The 21183-nt window shown below is 46.6% G+C and overlaps 1 protein-coding gene across 3 annotated transcripts in view; it reads right to left on the bottom strand.

Annotated features, from left to right (window-relative positions):
* U2SURP (U2 snRNP associated SURP domain containing) overlaps nucleotides 1-21183 on the bottom strand; it is an 835376-nt gene that overhangs the window by 703382 nt on the left and 110811 nt on the right. For all 3 annotated transcript variants that reach the window (XM_086943721.1, XM_086943722.1, XM_086943723.1), the window contains one exon: nucleotides 17899-18013. In XM_086943721.1, coding sequence (XP_086799847.1) covers nucleotides 17899-18013 — 115 coding nt within the window. The remainder of the gene's footprint in view (nucleotides 1-17898; nucleotides 18014-21183) is intronic.

Here is a 21183-nt window from a genome sequence, read left to right as displayed (position 1 = left end):
GGACAAATTTTCTGGGGTCAGGGGCAACAAGTGTTAATGTGTATTTTGTCCTTGGGAAAAGTAGGCCCTACCCCCCTGCACCACAAACCCTTTAGCTGCCAGTTTGCAGTACCACATTATGGATCAAGGAATGGCAATGTCTGCATTAAGGTAACATTTCTGTCTATATGTTAATGCTGTTTAAACTGGTATTTATGGTTGATTAATTGAAAGCCTTTATTATTAGGATGAGTGCTCTAAGTAAATGTTTTAAGCTCTGACTGCATTACTGACAGTGGTTCCAGTATAAAAATGTGTACACATGTTTTCAAAGTTTAGCAATATGAGGCTATGTATGATGCTCCCAGAAGGCTCTCAGATTTGATGCAAATATTTGCAGAAGCTTGAAAGCAAGTTTGATGATTCTTTGCTTTCAAACTAAAATGTTCATAAAAAACTGAAAGCAGGGAAAAAACATGTTCTCTAAACTACTGCAAAATTTCAGGTACCATTTCTTTGCAGCATCATTTAGTAACGTGTGGATGCATGCTAGTGTTTCCCAAAAATATTCATAATGGGAAATCAGTGTAATCAGTTTTAATAAGATTATGGGAAACAAAAATAAACCAACATTGGTAAAGCCAGTATGTCTGAAATTGTTGGTGAGCTTTTTAGTTTTGTCAATGTGTGAATTGTTTTGGCATGGTTTTTGTAAAGCCTTATTGGTGTGGGAGCTGCGGGGCCCTCACCCTTATAGCAAACATTGGCAAAAGCAAAAATAGTTTTTGGGCTCAAAAAGCACACACTGTCACAGTAGTTACTTAGCACTGAACAAAACTACTTTGTGAGCTGATATGCTCCTTGTGAAAGAGCAGAATGTGGTCACTCACAATGAAGCTAGCCGATACAGAGAAACAGAATGTTAATAAAAGGTCACAGTAAACGCCAGACCAAATTAGGGGCCCAATTATTACAGAAAGTCTCAAAAGTGCACCCATGGTATATGTCCTTGCATTAAGTGCAGCCATACGGCTTTCGTGAATTACCAATAATTTATTTACAGAAGTAGGACGAGAAATAGTACTCAGAGAAAATATTTGTGAACTGCATTTCAGCATGAGCAGATTTGCATGTGTAGATTTGCTCATGCGAAAATCTGAGTGTCTGCAAGTTCACATTCCCTCCAACCACTTTTTTTCCCAACTCTGGAAGAAGGTTTACGTCTGCCATTGTCAGGAGTAAATTTCCAACATTTCTCAGTATGGGAAAAGATTAAAGAAGAGTTGTTGAAAACCCTGAAAACATGCAAGTTAGTAGGTTTGCAAAGACTCAAAAGGGCATTCTAACCCTGGAACTATTTACCGCTACCTTCAACCCCAGTATTTAGATCTGCTCAAACGTGGCATCATAAGGGAAGTATGCAAATATTGCAAGTATTCAAACACAACTATGGTATGAGCCCTGGCATAATCAGAGCAGCTATATCAGAGCTCTTATATAATGAGATTGCTGCCATAATTTGTCACCTCACTACACGGCACCAAAGGGACAAATGGATTTTGTTACAGACAGCTACATTTATGAAGCAGCCTGCCCCAGGGGCAAGTAAATATTTCATTAAATTCCACACCCCAGTAGGGGTATTGGCTGCCTTAAAGGCACAGGGCAAGTTTTTGATTCTCTACATTTGCTTTCAGTTTCTATACTAGTGCAGTTACAATGCAGCCTATGGGCTAACCAGGTCTGCTTTTCTCTTTGCAGCACTACTTTTCTGCTGTTCATTAAAAGCAGTTCAAGTGCTTTTTATTTGTTCCTGGTTTATTTGTGTATGTGCAAAGACAAGACTTCACAGCATTGCTTAGCCTGTTGGTGTATGTAAGGCTGCATTGTTTGTTTTTAGAAACATTGTAATATATATGTTTATGTTTACGTAATTTGTATTGCGCGACAAATACCCTAAGGTGTCTCGGCGCATTAAAGACTTCATGGGGCAAGAGCCAGCTGGTGGAATCATTGGTCAAATAACCAGGTGTTCAAGGATCTGCGGAAGGAAATGAGAGTGGGACAGGTTTTGATAGCTATGGGCAGAGAGTTCCAGAGACTGGGAGTTGCCACCAGGAAACGTCTGTCTCCCCAGGTGGAGGTTCTGGTGCGAGGGCCAGGTAGTAGGAAGGTGGAGGCTGATCGCAGCGATCTTTTAGGGGCATAGATCTGAAAGGCTTTCCTAAGGAAACTAGGTCCAGTCTCGTGTATGGCCTTATAGGCGATACAGAGTGCCTTGAACTTAATCCTGCTCCTGACTCGTAGCCAGTGGAGGTGGCGTATGGCCAAGGAGGTTGAGTGATGTTTAGGGATACCGAGCAGGACCCTGGCTGCTGCATTCTGAATAGACTGCAGCTTGTTTAAGATTAGTTCTTGTGAGTTGAGGAAGAGGGCGTTACTGTAATCAATTTTGGAAAAGACCAGGGTGGTGATCAGTGTTTTACCCGCTGAGGCTTGAAGGTATGGAAGCAGCTTTTTAATTTTCCTCAGCATGTAGAAAGAGGATGAGACCACAGTGTTCACGTGATGTTTAAAAGACAACTTGTTGTCGAACAGGACTCCCAGGTTTCTGACCTTGGCCACCGGGACCGGAGGGGATCCCATTTGCTTTGGCCACCAAATGGGAGACCAGTCCGGAGAGAGATTGCCAAAGGTCATCAACTTGGTCTTATCAGAGTTTAGTTTCAAGCAGTTCCTCAACATCCAGGAGCAGATGGCTAGCATCCCCTCCTGGAATCTCGAGGCCACTGCTGGACCATCCCTGTGTACAGCCAGCACCAACTGAGTGTCATCTGCGTAAGTGGTTAGAGATAATTTTTATATGTTTTGCGGGGTCCCCCGCGCACAACGGGAATATTCAAGTGCTTATGACTTTGATGCTCCACCCCAGAACTCCCGAGGCGTCTCCGGGAGCAACGCTGCTTTTAAATCACTGTGACATTTCTTTGGGATAGTTTTTACCCGCCTACCTGCTCAGCTCTTCAGCGCTTTGGACCTAGCGCTCCAGTCCTTCCTGGCTGCCCCTGCACACGACCCAGACCGCCTCCGCTGATCGCCCCCTCCTCGCCTGACTCTTGGAGTGGGACGGGCGGCTCCACCATCTTGGGCGGGTCTGGGCTCGGCGCAGCTGTTCTTTGACCCCTCCCCCCTCGACAAGTTCTTAAGGCGGTCAGCTGTTTGCGCGCCTATCCTGCTCCACCCCAGAACTCCCGAGGCGTCTCCGGGAGCAACGCTGCTTTTAAATCACTGTGACATTTCTTTGGGATAGTTTTTACCCGCCTACCTGCTCAGCTCTTCAGCGCTTTGGACCTAGCGCTCCAGTCCTTCTTGGCTGCCCCTGCACGCGACCCAGACCGCCTCCGCTGATCGCCCCCTCCTCGCCTGACTCTTGAGTGAGACGGGCGGCTCCACCATCTTGGGCGGGTCTGGGCTCGGCGCAGCTGTTCTCCCTCCCTCCCCTGCCACGCCCCTGATCCTCCTCCCCATGTGTCCCCATATCATGGTTGCCCGGTCCCGGCCGCGCAGCGAACGAGCGCAGCGGGCGCGACGAAGGCGCGCCGAAGTTGCGCCTAAGTTAAGCCCGTCTGCGCCCGTCCGCGACGGGCCGGGACCAGGGGCCATGCACTCTGCCCCTTCCTTGGCGTACACTCCAGCTCAACTTATGGCTCTTACCGCTGATTCCCCCCCTTCGCCCTCCCTCCTGCGACACCTTGACACACTTGGTATTCTTGTCTCTCCCCCTCCTCACCTGCCTCCGGCTCCTTCTAGTCCCACTCCACCCGCTGCTGATCCTTTCCTTGTTCCTCGTTCCCTTCCCATCCCTGCCCCTTCCATAGCCTATGCTTTACTGCTTAACACCCGCTCTGCTGTCAAACACCAGGCAGCTCTCTTCAACCTTCTCACTACTGATTCCCCTGATTTCTTTTTTCTGACTGAAACTTGGTTTTCTGCAGACTCCCTTCCCGACCTCTTAGCCATTCTTCCTGACACCCATTATGCCCTTCGGGCTGACCGCCCGGACGGCAGGGCGGGGGGAGGGGTGGCGATGATCATTCGGTCGACCCTCAAATTTCAACTTCTTAATCACCCCCTCATATCCAATGTAGACTACCTTGTTGCCCGCTCTCTCAATCTCTCTGCCCCCCTCACTGTCGTCCTCGTGTATCGCCCCCCTCAATCTATGCCTTCCTTTGTAGCCTCCCTTCAGGACCTTATGGCCACCCTTGTGGTCAACAATTCTTCCGTCCTTCTGCTCGGCGATTTTAATTATTGGCCGGGCGACCCTAGGGAAGACCTCCCCTCGAAAGATTTTTCTGGTACTCTCCAATGTTTAAACTTCACACCTCACGTCTCAGTCCCTACTCACGTCCACGGTCATACTTTGGATCAAATCTGGTCCTCACGCCCCATTGTCTCATCTCTTCTCACATCCCCATGCATTTGGTAGGATCATTTTTTCATTTCCTTCTCCATCCATCTGGGAGCAGTCGACAAGCCCCCCCTTCCGAAAAACATCTTAGCCCGCAATTGGAATCGGAACGATCTTGATTCCCTCTCGCTCACTTTGGCTTCCTCTGTTCCTAACCTCACCGATCTTCCCCTTGACTCCCAGGTCAACGCCATTGGCACATGGCTTTCCTCTTCGTGCGATCTAGTCGCCCCGCTCCGAAAGATCAAGGCGGTTCGTTCTCACGACGCGCACAAATGGTTCTCTCCAGAACTTAAAACACTTAAACTCGACCTTAGGCGGTCGGAACGCCACTGGAGACGGAACTATTGCTCTTCCTTGCGCGCCAAATACAAATCTCTCCTCACTGAATATAAAAAAGAAATCCTAGCGGCCAAAACCGCTTACTTTACTGAGAGAGTAGCTCTCGCGGCCAACAAACCCCGTGAAATTTTCTCTCTGGTCCATAATCTTGCCACCTCTGATCGCTCCACTCCTAGCCTGGTTCCCTCACAGTCCCTCTGTTCTTCTCTTAATGACTTTTATCGACAAGATCGTGAAGATCAAAGCCAACATTCCCACAGTACCTCAACCTCGTCCTACTTGTCCCTCCATCTGTCCCTCTTCCTCCTTCGCTCTTTTCCCTCCTATTTCTACCGATTCATTTTTAGGTCGAGGGACTGTAGGCTTGGCCGAAGGCCAAGACCGGAAGTCAGGAGAATTAATGCTACTTAGAGTGGCTCCTTTATCCCACCTCCCTTTTCGTCTCATCTACCATTGGCTGGCTTCCTAAAAGGAGGCCAGCCATTGAAGGAGAGAGCCGTCCCTCCAAAGAAGCTCCGTCTTTTTCGGATTCGGGGGCGTGATTTTTTGCATTCTTTAGCCCTGTGACGTTGTCTGTCACTCAGGGCGCAAAAACACGCCCCCGAATCCGAAAATGGCCGTGCGTTTCTCCGAGGCATTGTCTCCTTGCCTCGGAGAGACGTGGTCGTGTTTTCGTAGCTGCTCGCCTCCCTTCCCTGCTGCTTTTAGGAGCTGCTTGGCTCCGCTCGCCTCCCCCCTCCCTCTGCCCTCCTCCGTCGTGCTCTCGCCTCCCACCCCCCCCCTCCCTCTGCTGCAGCTCTCCTCCGTCGTGTTATGACGCTCCCCGGCCCCCACCCCTCCCTCCCGCATTCGTAATCGTGATTAGGCCACGGCAAGGCTGAAGTTTTAAAATAATGCGCTCCGCCAGGAGCTGCACGTAATTGCCGAGCTACAGGTGTTGTGCTCCTGGCCCCCACCGAGCAGCCTGGCGCCAGACAACTCACCCAGTGTAGCGGCAGCAGGGGCAGCTTGCAAGGACCCGGGCTTCATCATCTGTGCCTTCGGTCCCTCACCAGCCAGGCATTGTGGTGCAGAGGACAGGCCACCAGCGGAGCAGAGTCGGCCGAGCTCGGGCAGCACACAGGCAGGCACGCGGCGGGTCAAACAACACCATGGCAGTCGGCAGCCCCTTTCTTTAAGCGCACCCCCGCCCGCCCCCTCCTCCCCGCTGCCCCCTCCTCTAGAGTCGTGTTTACCTCACTCTTCCTAGTGGCCCCAGTACGCCCCTCCCTTATACACACCTCTCTTCTCAGCGCATCCGCTACCCTCCCTTTTCAAAGCGGCCTTGTTATCTATCCCAGTTAACTCTCCCCACCACGATCGTCGAGACCCCCCTCCCGCAGTATTCTATACCTTCTGACCTTTGTTACTGCCTAAAAGAGATCTTCCCCTAATGCCGTTATAACCACCCCACACATTAAACGGTAACCCTCCACCTGCCTCTTCCCAGGAGCATTAATACCCCCTTTAAGGTGCTCCTTATCAAAACGCTGGCATATCCTTATGCAAGCAAATCACCCCCCCCCCCGCCCCCCCCCCCCCCCCCTAATCAAGAGCAAGATGGCTTGCATAATGCAACTGTACTAAGTTAGCTTGGAAGTCAGTGAAAGCGCGCTCACTAGACACAGACAAGGTTCCAGAGACATATGTCCTTTTCAATCCTTCGGGGAGGGGAAGGCCTTTGCACCTACAAATACGGCAGGCGGGCAACTGCTTCTGTCCCCTCGTCACCGACGATGACACTTTAGAGTCAGCTGCTGTCCTATCAGAGCTTCTTCACGAACACCAGGCTGGAAGTCTTTCTAAAGGGCCCTATTTGGAGGAAGCGCGTCGAAAAAGGCAGCCGTCTTTCTGTAATGTTTGTGGATGATTCTATGCCCGGAACAGAAGCGCACTCCAATCCAGAGGTCACACTGCTTTGACCAACAGTTGTTGCAGTCTAGACTTTCCACTAATAACAGTCTCATCTTGGAGTTAAGCTATCTATGACGCAGGCCCCCCAGGTTCTCAGTAACTCCAATGATCTTCGTACCTCGCTCCTTCTTGTGACGTGTAAGCCCCAGCAAAACCCTACCTCAGTCGCCGTGGGAAAGATACACCCCAAGTCGCGACTTGTGGTAACAAGAGTTCAAGTGTCAACATGTAAGTGCTCGCAGGCCTTCAGCGACACACCCATTCCTTTCACCCCTGGTAGCCCTTACCCCTAACAACCCCTTTCTCTCCCAGCATTCCATAGCAACCACCCGTGCCTGACCACTCAGAACACGTAGCTCCTCGTTTCAGCCCAGAAGAGGCACTACACACCTCACTCCATGGACTAAGGGAACCCACGATCATTGCGTAAAGCATCCCCCCCTCCCCCCGGAAACAGCAGCATCCGCGGGCACCGACCTGATCGAGAGCCGGCAGGGTATGGCCGAGAAAGCAGACTACCGAGAGGCCCCTGGGAGGAAGTGTCTGTCCAATCGCTTGCCCCCCTCTCTCTCCTCAGAAGACACCAACTGGACTCCTTCACTCACACACCCGGAAGAAGAGTGTTTGCCCACCGCTGTCTGCACAGGAAAACACACCGAACTGCACAACCCTTACCAAAGCTCTTAAAAGGCAGAGGATGAAACCGCTGTTTGCGTGCGCGCGAGGAAAGCGAGAAATAACAGCAAAACAAATGGTACAGCTAATGAGGACAATTAAATTAGTTATGTTCAAGGAGATGAGATTGCAACCCCCCTCCCCGATCCGCTACTACTCGTTGGCAACTGCTGCTCGCTAATTCATGACAACTGATTGCTGCCTCTATGCAAATCTTTGTTTAAATCATTTAACTAATTACATGACGGGATCCTCGCCTAAGGTGACATCATTCGCAGCAATAAGCCCCCACTTGGAGTGTGGCAACAATAAGATTTCTGGTATTAACAGCCAACCGGCACCACACATTAAACAGGCTCAAATCTCCCAGTTCAGTACTTAGCCCCCTCAAATCGACCCCTGCGATCTCAGTTGCTTTATCTAACAGAAGAAGGGGGCACAGGGAGAAAACTTCGAAAATCAACCGAACATCGTGCGTAAGAGGATATAATGAAGTCAATAGTTAACATTCAGCGCCACGCCATTCATTTCCCTTTAAAATGCAATGATAATTAGATGGGTCATAAAATGCTCTTCTTTTCATTATGACTGATGAAATGCATTAAAGCTGACAGGGTATTACCTTTCAGTAATTAGGTTTTGTCATGAATTACGTTATTTGAAAGCAGGCTATCTCCCCAATCATGCAATTTACAGAGAGGTTTTTAAAAAAAAATTCTGTGCTACAAGGGTGAGGAGGAAAAACAGTTTTCCCCACTCTCTTTACAATCATGCATTATTCACACTTCAGGGGGAGTGTGGGGAAGAAAAACAAAAAATTGGTGCACACGAAGAAAGAGGCCGGACCCTTAAGGCTCTGATGTGATCAGCGTCAGTGACTGGCGACAATTAAATCCAAGTGCCCGAGAGGTGATGTCGTGAGCACGAGGTGGAATGTAATCATTCCATGCTTGCACTTGGCAAAAAAAGGGGGTGGGGGAGAGGACACACAATTAACTCACAGTAAGCCCCAATTTCACCACATCAATGCTTCTTGCGCTCCCATCTCAATTCCCCCCAAAAGGTTGTTAATAGAAAAAAATAAAATACACATTTTGAGTTTCGACCGCAGCCACTCTACATAGCGCTTAGACAGATAATGTCAGTGCCTCCCTGGATGGATCCCTTTGTAGCATACACAGGCAGAAGGCCACGGCTTCCATGATGGAGGAGAGGGCGGCTTTCCGGGCCGTGCCTAACCGGGGGGACAGCAGCTCCAGAGCCTGGAGGACGGCAGGAATTTAGCGTGCCTGGCATCCTGCACTACATCCAGCACGAGTGGGCGCGCTTTGAGGCTGAGAAATGTCGTTGGGAGACGGAACGGGCAAAGTTGCAGGTAAGAGTAGGGCAGGTATAGCCTGGGGGGAGGGGTGGTAGACCCAAAAGCTCCCCTGCAAACTACAATCATGGGTGCGATGGGCTGGGAGCAGAGTCGCTGTTTCCCCATTCGGGGTATGCGTTGGCGGACCTTGGCCGACCGCAGAGCAGCTGGCACCTCCCAGAGTTATATGCAGCCAATGTGGTACTTAAGCAAGTTGGCATGGAGATTCGGAGGCCCTTGGGGCTTGCTTTATAGAGTCCTTGCGTTAACACCTTAAGGTATGGAAGAGAGGGAATAGGATCTCATCCATCCAAATAGAAGTTGTGCCCCCCCTTCAACCCACCCCCTCATGGTGAAACGGGGTTGACAGCACCGACTCCATCCACTCTGTCACTGCTTGTGTAGGGTTTGCACAGCAGCAGACATACCCATCAACGTCATTAACTATAGTTGTTGTAGTTACCAGGGATCCTTCTGCACTGTCAGAAAGAGAAGAGGCTGATGCGCTTTAGCATTGATGGATCGTAGTCCGCACATCCAAAGAATGCTATGGGAGTGGAGTGGTATTTATATCTTGGTAAAATGTGAGCTAAGTCCTCTAGCATAGAAAAATGCTGGCGATATGAGATGTTGTGGAGGTATCCTTACATGTAGTGTCGCCCCCCCTGTAAACTAAATACTCAGTGCGTGCTGTGATATGTGGCGACCGGCACCACCCAAATGTGTGGCATAGTAGGAGAAACTTCAGTCTTTTGTGTACATTCTTGGGGGTCTGAGAAGTGTATATGGATCGGAAAAACTCAGTTTTGTATGAGATGTACTTACCCCTGCTCCCCCTAATAAAAACATGTTGCTTGTAGCATCTCTGCAGGTAGTGCGTTCGTATGTGCATCCATTTTTCAGGTAGAGCAAAATATAAATGCATTGCACTCGAACATTCAGAGAAGTTTTCAGTTAGTCAGAATAATGTCTTTATTCTCAAAAATGTCTTCTGTGATATGAAGGTTGGGTTGAATCGCTGCAGTTAATATCTACTGCATGTGTTTAGGTCCACACAGGCATAACGTTCGAAGTACAAATGTTATGTTAAAACAAGTGGTGATAGAATTGTTGATTGAGTCACACTCAGGGTATTCTGCTAATTTATTATTTCAGAAGGGTTTCTAAAAATAACATTTTATATGTTTGTTTTTACATGTTATTGAATATTGGACATGACCAAAAAAAATAATTATTTCGGGGTAGAATTAGTACGGTTTTAGGGTCTGAGTAATGGATGATGTTTGGATTAGTATTGTGGTTAGGACTGAAGTTCGGGTCGCAGTTCATGATAATGTTTACAATGTAACCATGAGCCACAGAAGGTTAAATTTTGCCTGTTTTATCTTTCCGTGTTTATTTCTTATTGTGAACAGTGTAACTCACAGCAATGTTTCTGGTTAGTGCTTTCCTTTTTATAAAATGGACACTTAAAGCCCAGAGACGTGTTTGGTACAGATGAAGGTAGATAAGTGAGTAGTAGAAGGCGAACTTATACCTACGATGCGTGTTATTTTTAGAGGAACTCGTACAGGAACTTATCGTCCGATTGTACTTTGTGTCTGTGTTTCTGTCCATCAGGTGTCTGCCATCCGTCTCTAGTATTCATGTTGAACGGGAAGTGGCAGGGAAAGAATGGGGGAGGGGCGGCAGTTGTTGGCTGAGAAGGTGTGTTGTAGACACAAACCAGAAACCTTCCAACTCACTCTCTCTCACTACATAACTCTCTCTACCTCACTACTCCACTCTATCTTTCTCACTATCTCACAACTTCTCTCTTAAAACACCACTACCTCACTCTCTCACTACCTCACTCTCTAGCTCACAACTTCACTCTCTCTCTATCTCACTACCTCACTCTTTCTATCTCACTTTCACTCTCTTTCACTACCTCTCTCTCACTACCTCACAACATCCCTCTCCCTCACTACCTCACTCTTTCACTACCTCACTCTCTATTTCTATACCTCTCTCTCTGTCTCTATCGCACTACCTCACTTGCTCTATGCTAATGCAAAAAGGTATCACATATGCAAAAAAAAGCTAATGCCATTATTTAGGGATACAAAAAAGATAAAAAATAATTAGCAATACCAATAGCTCTACCTATAATATTGCCGAGACCATTGCATTGTAAATGCTTGTTTAAACTTCTGGTCAAAATCAAGTCTGGCTCTCCCGTGGATTGCGCGCCAGCACACATTCTCAAAACTCTTTTCACCAACTGTCCTGCCCCCCCTCTTGCTCTCCTCAACTCCTCTTTGGCTCTTGGATCTGTTCCTTCTTCTTTCAAATCTGCTGTAGTCCTCCCTATTTTAAAAAAAACCGGTCTAGACCCTTCCCTTCCTTCCAATTTCCAACCCATTTCTCTTCTTCCCTACCTCGGCAAGATCCTTGAAGCCCATGTCACTTCCTGCCTCTCCACTTATATAGAGGAGAGTGGCCTTTTTGCATCCCATCAAGCAGGATTCCGCCCGGGCCACTCCACGGAGATGGTGGTCCTCGCAGTCTTGGACGAGCTCAAGGGTAAAGCCGACTCTAATCTCCCCCAAGCCTTGGTCCTCCTCGATCTGTTCGCTGCGTTTGACACGGTTGATCATTCCATCCTTCTCGACCGTGTCAGCGCAGCGGGCATTCGGGATGCGTCCTTTTCCTGGCTGGCGTCCTTCCTTCGGGACAGGTCCCAGGCAGTTCATCTCCCCGGCTTTTCTGCTTCACCCCGCTCAGTCACTTGTGGCGTTCCCCAAGGCTCTTCTCTTTCCCCTCTTCTTTTCAATCTCTATATTCATCCCCTCATCACCTCTCTTCTTGAGCTGGGGGTCTCTGTGTACAACTACGCAGATGATCTCCAGCTCGTCTTTGATCTTTCTTCTACTCCTGATTCCCTTTCCAAGTTCTGTTCCACTTTAATTTTCATTTCTGACTGGATGAGCGCCAACCATCTGAAGCTCAATCCAGATAAGACGGAACTTGTTCTCACTGGTGGTCCCTCCAACCCTTGGTCCCCTGCACACTGGCCCCTTTCTTTTGGTCCCCCCCCCGGTGCCTGCTTCCTCCGTCCGCACTCTTGGGATTAAGGTCAGTCATGACCTATCTATGCACAGTCAGATCAGTTCCGTGGTGTCTTCTTGTTTCCTTTCTCTTCGTTTAATTCGGAAAATTTCACGTTTTTTTTCTACCGATGCACTTAAATCCATAGTCATCTCCCGCCTTGACTATGGGAATAGCCTGTACGTGGGCATACCTGCTTACCAATCCCGCCGTCTACAGGCAATCCAAAATCAAGCTGCTCGTCTCATCCTTTCCTTCCCTAAATCTTCTCACATCACCCCGGTTCTCAAATCACTTCACTGGCTCCCTGTTCGCTTCAGATCCTTTTTCAAACTGGCCTGTCTAGCTTTTCGGGCTCATTCCCGCTCTGCGCCCCTGTTCATCACCTGTCTTGTTTCTTCTCATGTTCCTGTCCGCACTCTTCGCTCCTCTTCTCTTTCTCTTCTTCATATCCCTCGCTTCCGTAAATCCAGAACAGGGGGCACTCGATTCTCAGTCTTGGCCCCCCAGTTCTGGAACAGCCTTCCTCTTTCCATCCGCTCCATTCCCATCTACACTCACTTCCGCAAAGCCCTTAAAACCTTTCTTTTCTCTCAGGCATTCCCCTCTTAATTCTCCCTGGGTCCCCTCTGTTGAGTTCTGATCAGGTCCCCAGCGCCAGGAAGCCGCTCGGCCATCGTGCGCTTTATTAAATATTTTATTCATTCATTCATTCATGAGGATCCCTTGGAAGAGAACAGTATTGTAATCTAATCTGATTTTCTACATAGGACAGCTAGGTCTGCCAAAGTGCAATTGACTTTTAGGGCCATGTGAAATGAATGAAATGAAATGAAAAGGGATTTATATAGCGCGTGGCTGCCCGGGAGCGTCCCAGCGCTGTGATTGCAGTTAACAGCTGAGAAAGAAAAAACAGAGGGGTAGAAGAGGGGAGTTAAAGTTATTGCGGGAAAAGGTAGGTCTTAAGTAGCTTCCGGAATTTCATGTAGTTCGGTTCAGCGCGCAGCTGAGTTGGCAAGGAATTCCATAGGGTTGCTGCTGTGACCGAAAAGCGTCGCCCACCAGTGCGGGCCTTCTTGACTCTGTGGACAGTGGCCAGGTTACCTTGGGAGGAACGCAAGGACCTGTTAGGTTTATATGGGTAGAGCCTGGTCTTAAGCATGGGAGGCCCTTGATCTTGCAGAGCTCTGTGAGTAGTACATAGGGCCTTGAATTTGATCCTTTCACGGATCGGTAGCCAATGGAGAGCCTTTAGAGCTGGTTTAGCTGATGCTCTCCGAGGGGTGCCTGTCAGAAGCCTTGCTGCAGCGTTTTGAGTTCGCTGAAGAATGTTCATAGTGGATTCTGGGGCCGCCAAGAAGAGGGCGTTGCTATAGTCTAATCTGGATAAGATTAGACCTTGAATAAGCAATTTTTGAGACTGTGTGGGGAGTAATGGAAGAATCTTCCTGGCAGAGCGGAGTAGGCCCACACAGGTACCAGCCGTTTTTTTGGCCTGAGTTTTCAGGGAGAGGTCTTGCTCCAGCCAGAAACCCAAGCTTTTGAGTTCTGTCTTGGGTTGTGGAAGGGTTCCTAAGCATGATGGCCACATAGTAATGGGGAGGGATGTTGTTTGGTGTCCCAGCAGCATGAGCTCAGTTTTAGAGCCATTTAGTTTAAGCCTTGAGTCACACATCCAGTTATGGATTCCTCCAAGACAGTCATGAAGGTTTCTAAGTTTGTCACTTTCTAAAGAGAACGAGACCATTTGGGTGTCATCAGCGTATGTGACGGCTTTGATCCCAAAGGGGATGACCACATCCTCCAGGGGGGCCATGTATATGTTAAACAATGTAGGGCTCAATGAAGAGCCCTGAGGAACCCCACACTGGAGGGGGAAAGATTTGGATCGCACATTCCCTTCACAGACCTGGAAGGTTCTGTCCTTAAGGAAGGCTGTGAGCCAACATAGTGCCGTGTCTCTCACCCCTAGGTTGAGGAGTCGCTGGATCAGGATCTTGTAATCCACCGTGTCAAATGCAGCGCTTAGATCCAGGAGGATCAGTAGAGCCGATCCTCCTGAATCCAAGATGCACCTAGCTTCTTCGACCACTTTCAGAAGAGCGGTCTCGGTCCCCTGAACCGGGCGGAAACCTGTTTGTGAGGGACGAAGGAGATTGTTGGATTCAAGGAAAGCAGACAGTTGCTGATTGACAGCCTTCTCTGCAATCTTACTTATGCCAGGCAACAGAGAGATTGGACGAAGGTTAGAAAGGTCTTGAGGGTCAAGTCCTGTTTTTTTCTGTAAAGCCTTAACTATTGCGTGTTTCCAATTGGGGGGGACCACTCCTTGGCTAAGTGAAGCATTTATAAGGTTGGTGGCCAAATGCGAGATGGTAGGTCCGACTTGTTTGATGATGTTAATAGGGGCTGGGTCATTCGGTGAACCACTTTTCATGCCTGATAGAGCTTTCAGGAAGTCTTCATTGGACAGCTGGTTAAAACTGTCCAAAGTCGGGCCAATGGTTGAGGGCAGCAGGGGGATTGTTGTCAGATTTTAGCGGAAGGGCTTGTAAGATGTTTGTTATTTTATTCTAGAAGAAGGTTACTACTTGGTTGCACCTAGCAACTGTGGGTTCCTGAATTGAAGGGGGGTTAGGAATTTTAAGTAGCTCTTTGACTATTTTATAGGTCTCCCAGGACGAGTTAGAGGCAGATTTAATTTTTTCTTCAAAGAAGGAGGCTTAGGCTGTTTTTCTGGCTGATTTGACTTTTAGGGCCATGTGAAATGAATGAAATGAAAAGGGTCTCTGTAGGGACATGGTAATATTAATATTCTACATGTCCACTTTTAAATACCATGCCCGCTAACTTGTGGGGTACAAATCCTACATTGGGGTGACATTAATATTCAGAACGGTGTATTTTTCCTCTCAAAAAGGGTCATTTTGACAAGTTAAGCTTCAGGTTTAAAACTTCAGCAGTGTGGCTACGATGGTAAGCATGAAGCCATGTTTGCACTGCCGGTATATGACACAATAGGTGCTCCAATCTACTAGTTGCATTTAACTTCCAAACCCTGGGTACATTTTGTGACATATATTAGGGAAATACAGGTAAGTTAACTATACCAATTAGTATGCCAATTAAACCATGTTTAAAGGGGGAACACAGGCAATGTACTACAGGTTAGCAGTGGTAAAGTGCACTAAGATCTAGAGCTAGAAAAGGTGAAAAATCTAGGGTGACCAATGAGAAAAGAAAGATTTCTACACACTAATTGCAGAAAAATATAGTTGAAAGTAAAGTGTATATTTAAATGCATTCAGGGCTAAAGTATGGGTGAGGTTTTCTAGTCATGAAGGGATGTGGAATTCCTATAGCCCGACGCCCAGGACATATTGTTTGGGGTCAAGGGCAACAGACATTCATGTGTGTTTTGTCCTTGGGACAAGTAGGCCCAACCCCCTGCAGCACAAACTCTTTGGCTGACAGTTAGCAGTACCACATTATGGATCAGGGAAGGACATGGTCTGCAGTGAAGGTAAAAATGTTGTCCATATGTTAATGCTGTTCAAACTTGTATTTATGGTTCATAAATGTAAAGCCTTTATGATTAGGGTGAGTGCTCTACGTAATGTTGTAGACTTTGACTGCACTACTGACAGTGGTTCCAGTATAAAAATGTGTACACACGTTTTCAAAGTTTAGCAATAAGAGGCTTTGTATAATACTCCCAGAATGCTCTCTGATTTGATGCAAATATTTGCAGACACTTGAAAGCAAGATTGAGGATTCTTTGCATTCAAAATAAAATGTTCATAAAAAAATTAAAGCAGTATTTTTTTTTAGCTATATTACTGTCAAATTTCAGGTACCATTTCTCTGCAGCATCATTTAGTTACATTTGTTGATGCATGCTAGTATTTCCCAAAAACATTCATAATGGAAAATCAGTGTAGCCAGTTTCAATTAGATTAAGGGGAACAAAAATAAACAAGCATTGGCAAAGCCAGTAAGTCTGAAATCGGTGGTCAGCTTTTTAGTTGTGTCAATGTGTGACTTGTATTGGCATGGTTTTTCTGAAACCTTGTTCAACATCAAAAGCAATCAGTGCACCACTATGAATCTATTCGATAAAGTACAAAATCCGTTTCCAATGTTTTCTTCAAATTCTCCTTTTATTTCGACTTGCAAATTATTCTAGTGTGACATACAACATGAAAGTTGGATCAGCCAACGCGTTTCGTCCATCACAAATGGACTACTTCAGGGCATTTACAGAGCCCAGTAATGTGACGGGCCACTGTATTAAGAGAAGACTTAATATGTCCACAGAAATATGCAACTAGGCGCCGATTCAAATGGGTCACTTTGGGGCAACAGTAGCCACCTCAGACTTTCTAATGACCACAGGGTTAGTGTGCAACGCACCTGAAAATATCAATACATTGGGTTCCACACAAGTTTAAAGGCGACCCAGGGTGGACAATCGCATCCACTCATCACAGTTATATGTGCTGCACAGTATAGTAAGAGACGATCCTCCTGGTACGTGTTCCAATGGAAAATTGAAGAAAAAAAAAAACACATACCAGGAGGATCGTCTCCGACTATACACGTCGGATGATCCACCTTTCATGTTGTATGTCACACTAGAATCATCAGCAAGTCGAAATAAAAAGAGTATTTGAAGAAAACATTGGATTAGGATTTTGTACTTTATGGAATAGATTCATAGTGGTGCACTGATTGCTTTTTATGTTGAACACTGTACAGTCCAGTTGAGGACCACAAGTTGACAGTGGGTGTTTTTGATCTGGTGCACACATACTCTTATGGGGGAATTCCCTCTATTTACTGTTCTTTGGGGATAGCAGGTTAAGTGCTAGTTTCTATAGGGCCTCACTGTCGACTTTTGTTTTTATTTCTTTGTAAAACCTTATTGGTGTGGGAGCTGCAAGGCCCTCGCCATTAAAACAAACACTAGCAAAAGCAAAAATCGTTTTATTGGTCTCAAAAAGCACACACTGCCATGGTAGTTACTGGCACTGAACAAAACTACTTTGTGTGCCAATATGCTCCTTGTGAAAGATCAGAATGTGGTCACTCACAGTGAAGACAGCCGATACAGAGAGAGACAGAATTTAATAAAACACAAAAAGTCATGGTCAACGGCAGACCAAATTAGGGGACCAATTATTAAAGGAAGTCTCAAAAGTGCACCCATTGTATATGTCCTGGCATTAAGTGCAGCTATAAGGCTTTCGTTAATTCACAAGAACAAACAGATGTAGGACAAGAAATAGTACTCCTAGAAAATATTTCTGAACTGCATTTTAGCATGAGCAAATGTGCATGTGTAAATTTGTTCGTCCAAGAATCTGAATTGTTTGCAAGTTTACTTTCCCGCAACCACTATTTTCCCAAATCTGGAAGAAGGTTTACGTCTGCCTTTGTCAGGAGTAGATCTCCAACATTTCTTAGTATAAGAAAATATTAGAGAAGAGTTGTTGAAACTCCTTAAAACATGCAAGTTAGTAGGTTGGCACAGACTCAAAGGGACATTCTAACCCTCAAACTATTGTTTACCACTATCTTCAGCCCCAGTATGTAGATCTGCAGAAACGTGGTAACATAAGGGGATTGCAAATATTCAAACACTACAATGGTATCAGCCCTGGCATAATAATAGAGGCTATATCAGTGCTCTTTTATAATGAGACTGCTGCCATCATTTGTCGCTGCACTACATGGCAACAAACGGTCAAGTGGATTTTGTTACAGGACAAGTAGATTTATGAGGCAACCTGCCCCATGTACAAGTAGATATTGTATTAAATTCCGCACCCCGTCATGCCTGAAACAATACTATTAAGATATACGTTGAAAATAAAATCTGCATTTTTTGCCAAGCCCAACATTAGACTGTGGGACTGTGCACAGTATGTGAATCTAGAAAAGAGATGCAGGTTACAAACAGTTTTCATAATGGAGGATATCTGAGGGTCATTTGGTCAAAGAGATGCCATGAAGTTACTCATCCTACCTTTTGCAGAATTTACAATTCCACCTCTAACAAATGTTTTCACTTTACTGACATCTCCTCCTTCAAAAGCAGCAAGGAATTCTTCATAGATTTCAGCAGCAGCTTTCTCATCTTCCTGCAAATCAAATATTTATCAGATTAGTAACACTGCCCAAAAAATAATATTTGTTTATCACAGGACTCCACTTTTGCATAATATTCTTTTTGCAAATACAAGCTGTGAGAAAGTGCCCTTTTTCTGCATGGTTCCCACCACTTTGTGCTGAACTGCTGATGTGCTTTGACTGAGTGTGCCCTGTGCTCCTGCCAATCAGGTACCCAGGGCCTATGTTGTTTCCCTAAAACTGCATTGAAAACAAAACCCACGGAAGCAAGATGGCGGTCAGCTGAGACCGGAGTGCGCGTAATGCTCCTGTTAAGCTCTTAAAAACGTCAAACTAGGAAATGCCGATTTTTGCTGACATGCCCTCAATGTGATTAATTTGTTAAAGAATATGAGCTCCTACAGCGATTACCCGATTACCCAGAGGAGGTCATTATTAAAAGACAAAAGGCAAGGTACCGTCTGCTGTAGAGAGGAGGGTCACGGAAGTTAAAGGCCCGGAGTTGGAAAAACCGCTGTGCAATAAACTTTCGGCGCTCGCCTCTATTATTGGCCTGGCGGTGCTGCGACTTGTTCATCAATCTATTTTTAAGGCAACAGCGGAAAAGAAAGAAGGAACGACCTACCAGATTTACCGGACGGAGAACGGCATCCTCGAGGAGGAGATGGCACCCAAGATTGACGCAACATCTGCCTCTTCAGCGGCGGTCGAGCTCGAGCGGCAAGACCGGCACAGGCTCAGGCGCTCCGTGGAAGCCAGGATCGAGTTGGCGGATTTGACGGGATTGAAGGAGCAGAAATGGCTGCGACTCCGAAGCGGGGAGGAGCAGCGGCTGCAGCAGTAACCCGGAAGGGAGTCCGGACCGGCCCGACAGTGTCTGATCTCCTCCGCAGAGGCCCTGGACTGCTTCCAGAGCAAGGAGGGAAGGTGGTGCAAGCAGCCTCCGGGGGCGAGAACCAGCTGCAACAACAGCCCGTAATGGAGGAGAGAGCAGTCCCTGATGCAGGGGGAGTGCAGGACAAGCCGAAGAACAAGCCTAAGGAGCATAGGGAGAATCTAGCCCCCAGTCTGGGGGAGGACACGCTACAGAAGACTAATATCACAGAAAATGAAGGTATGCAGTCACCTCCTCATACAAATGTGGATGCTGTTAGACATGGGGGGACAGGAGGAGGTAGCAGTCCAAGATTCTAGTATTCGAGTCACTCAAACACTGCCCCAGGTTATTAGTACGAAAGAAATTAATGTTGTGAAAGGGTCTCAGCGCTCTCGGAACTCCCAGCCTACGATAGCTTGTGCTAGTGATATGATGAAGACAAATTATTGTGCTGAGCTTGAGGGAGGTATGACAGCCATTCAAGGACCTGGGAATAATAATAATATAGTTGACAATGATACTGAAAAAGACCCCAGTGATTTTTATTCCTTTTCCGAGGGAGCAGAGTGGTCTGATGACACCACTTCAGAACTCTCAGATGAGAGTGAAAGTGGCGATAAAATAGACGTGAAAGCCCCGAATTCAAGAGCTAAAGCAACTGTAAGACGGAAAAAGAAGCGCGCTGAATTAGACTGGGAGTATACAACAACTAATCTACTTCTGAGTCCTACATCTGAACTTACTCCCGCAAGGCAACTAACTCAAACTGCTCAGGCTGATCTATCGGCCACAGCCCTTACAGTTCTACAAGCTATAGCCTCACATTGTGAGGAAACTTTACAAGATAGTGGCAGGGCCCAGAGAGAGCTACGTAAAGTTCAAGGGGTAGTCCGAAAGTTAACAAAGGCATGTAGCACCTTTGGGGATAGGTTGACAGAACTGGAATCTAGGACAGTCTCTAATGAAGCAGAGATCACCTCGAACCAACAACGGATAGAATCCCATGAGTCTGAGCGGTTAGACCTAAGATGGAAACTTGAAGAGTTCGAAAATCGACAGCGCCACAACAACCTGCGCATACTTTGGGGTTCCCGAAGCTGTGGAGGGGGACGATATTCGTCCGTTTGTGGTAAAACTTTTTCGAGACTCTATCCCGGAACTTTCTAGTTGGAACTTCGATGCAGAAGTCCAACGTGCTCATCGTATGCCGTTTACACTAAAGATGCCACTAAAACCTGGAGCATACCCCCGCGCAATGTTAGTGTTTTTGGGCAACTTTCTGCTTCGTCAGGCAATTTTTGAAAGAGCAAGGCCTGAAGCAAAGCGTATTTGTAATGAAATCTCCTATTTTACCCGTCCAGATTTTTGTCACTCCACTGTCGAAAGACGGTGGAGGTTACGCCAATTAATTAAGCCTTTTCAGGCCAAAAAGGCACAGGCCTACCTTAACAATCCAGCAAGGCTAAAAGTAATATTTGAAGGTCAAACAAAATTCTTCATTTCAGAAATTAAAGCTAAGGAGTATCTGGATGGTTTAGGCTGCGTTAAAATTGATAGGTGAACTATACCATAATAATTAAGTCACTGATCTTAATCGTATTTTTCTGGGGGGAAAATAATTTTGTATTAAGTAATGTTAAAGGTGCATGGATCTGAAACTGGATGGGACAAGGTTTAGCTATCTGTTTAATTAGGTGTATGCGGGGTATGAGGGGTAATTGCTATTTAGGTGAAGGGGGGTGTTAGGTATAAGATTCATGCAAGGGGTTCTTTTAAGGATAATTCGGCATTTCTGAATGTGTTGAAAAAAAGACTATTAGGCAGGAGCTAGGAGCATGCGTGGCATGCCCATCACCTCAAGACTCTAAATGGAGTCTGTGTGCCTCATTAAGAGGGTGGGGAGGGGGAGGAGAGGAGGTAGAGGAGGGTGGGATGAGGGAGGGGGCTCGGGGTTGGGGGGGGACATAAAAAAAGCAACTACTCTAACTTGACAGTGAGACTGGTACAAAATGTCATTGATCTGGTTAAATCAATAAAACACTTCCAAAGCTCTGAAGTTTAAAACTGGTTCTTTTATACTAAGGAAAATCTTGACTAGAGTAAAATGGGGAGATTAGCAATCTGTACTTGGAATGTGGCTGGATTAAATGATACCAACAAACGAGCTAGGTTAGGGGAAATAATTAAACAAAAAAACCTGATATAATCTCCCTTCAAGAACCTCATCTACCCTGGCACAAGAGAGATTTACTTAAATTTAGTGGCTATAATTTACTAGTTTGTTCCACACAAACATCTAATACC

Source organism: Lissotriton vulgaris, chromosome 11 (genome assembly GCF_964263255.1).
Source record: "Lissotriton vulgaris chromosome 11, aLisVul1.2, whole genome shotgun sequence".
NCBI classification, from domain to species: domain Eukaryota; kingdom Metazoa; phylum Chordata; class Amphibia; order Caudata; family Salamandridae; genus Lissotriton; species Lissotriton vulgaris.
Note: the sequence above shows the minus strand (reverse complement) of the source record. Positions and strands in the feature narration are given on the sequence as shown.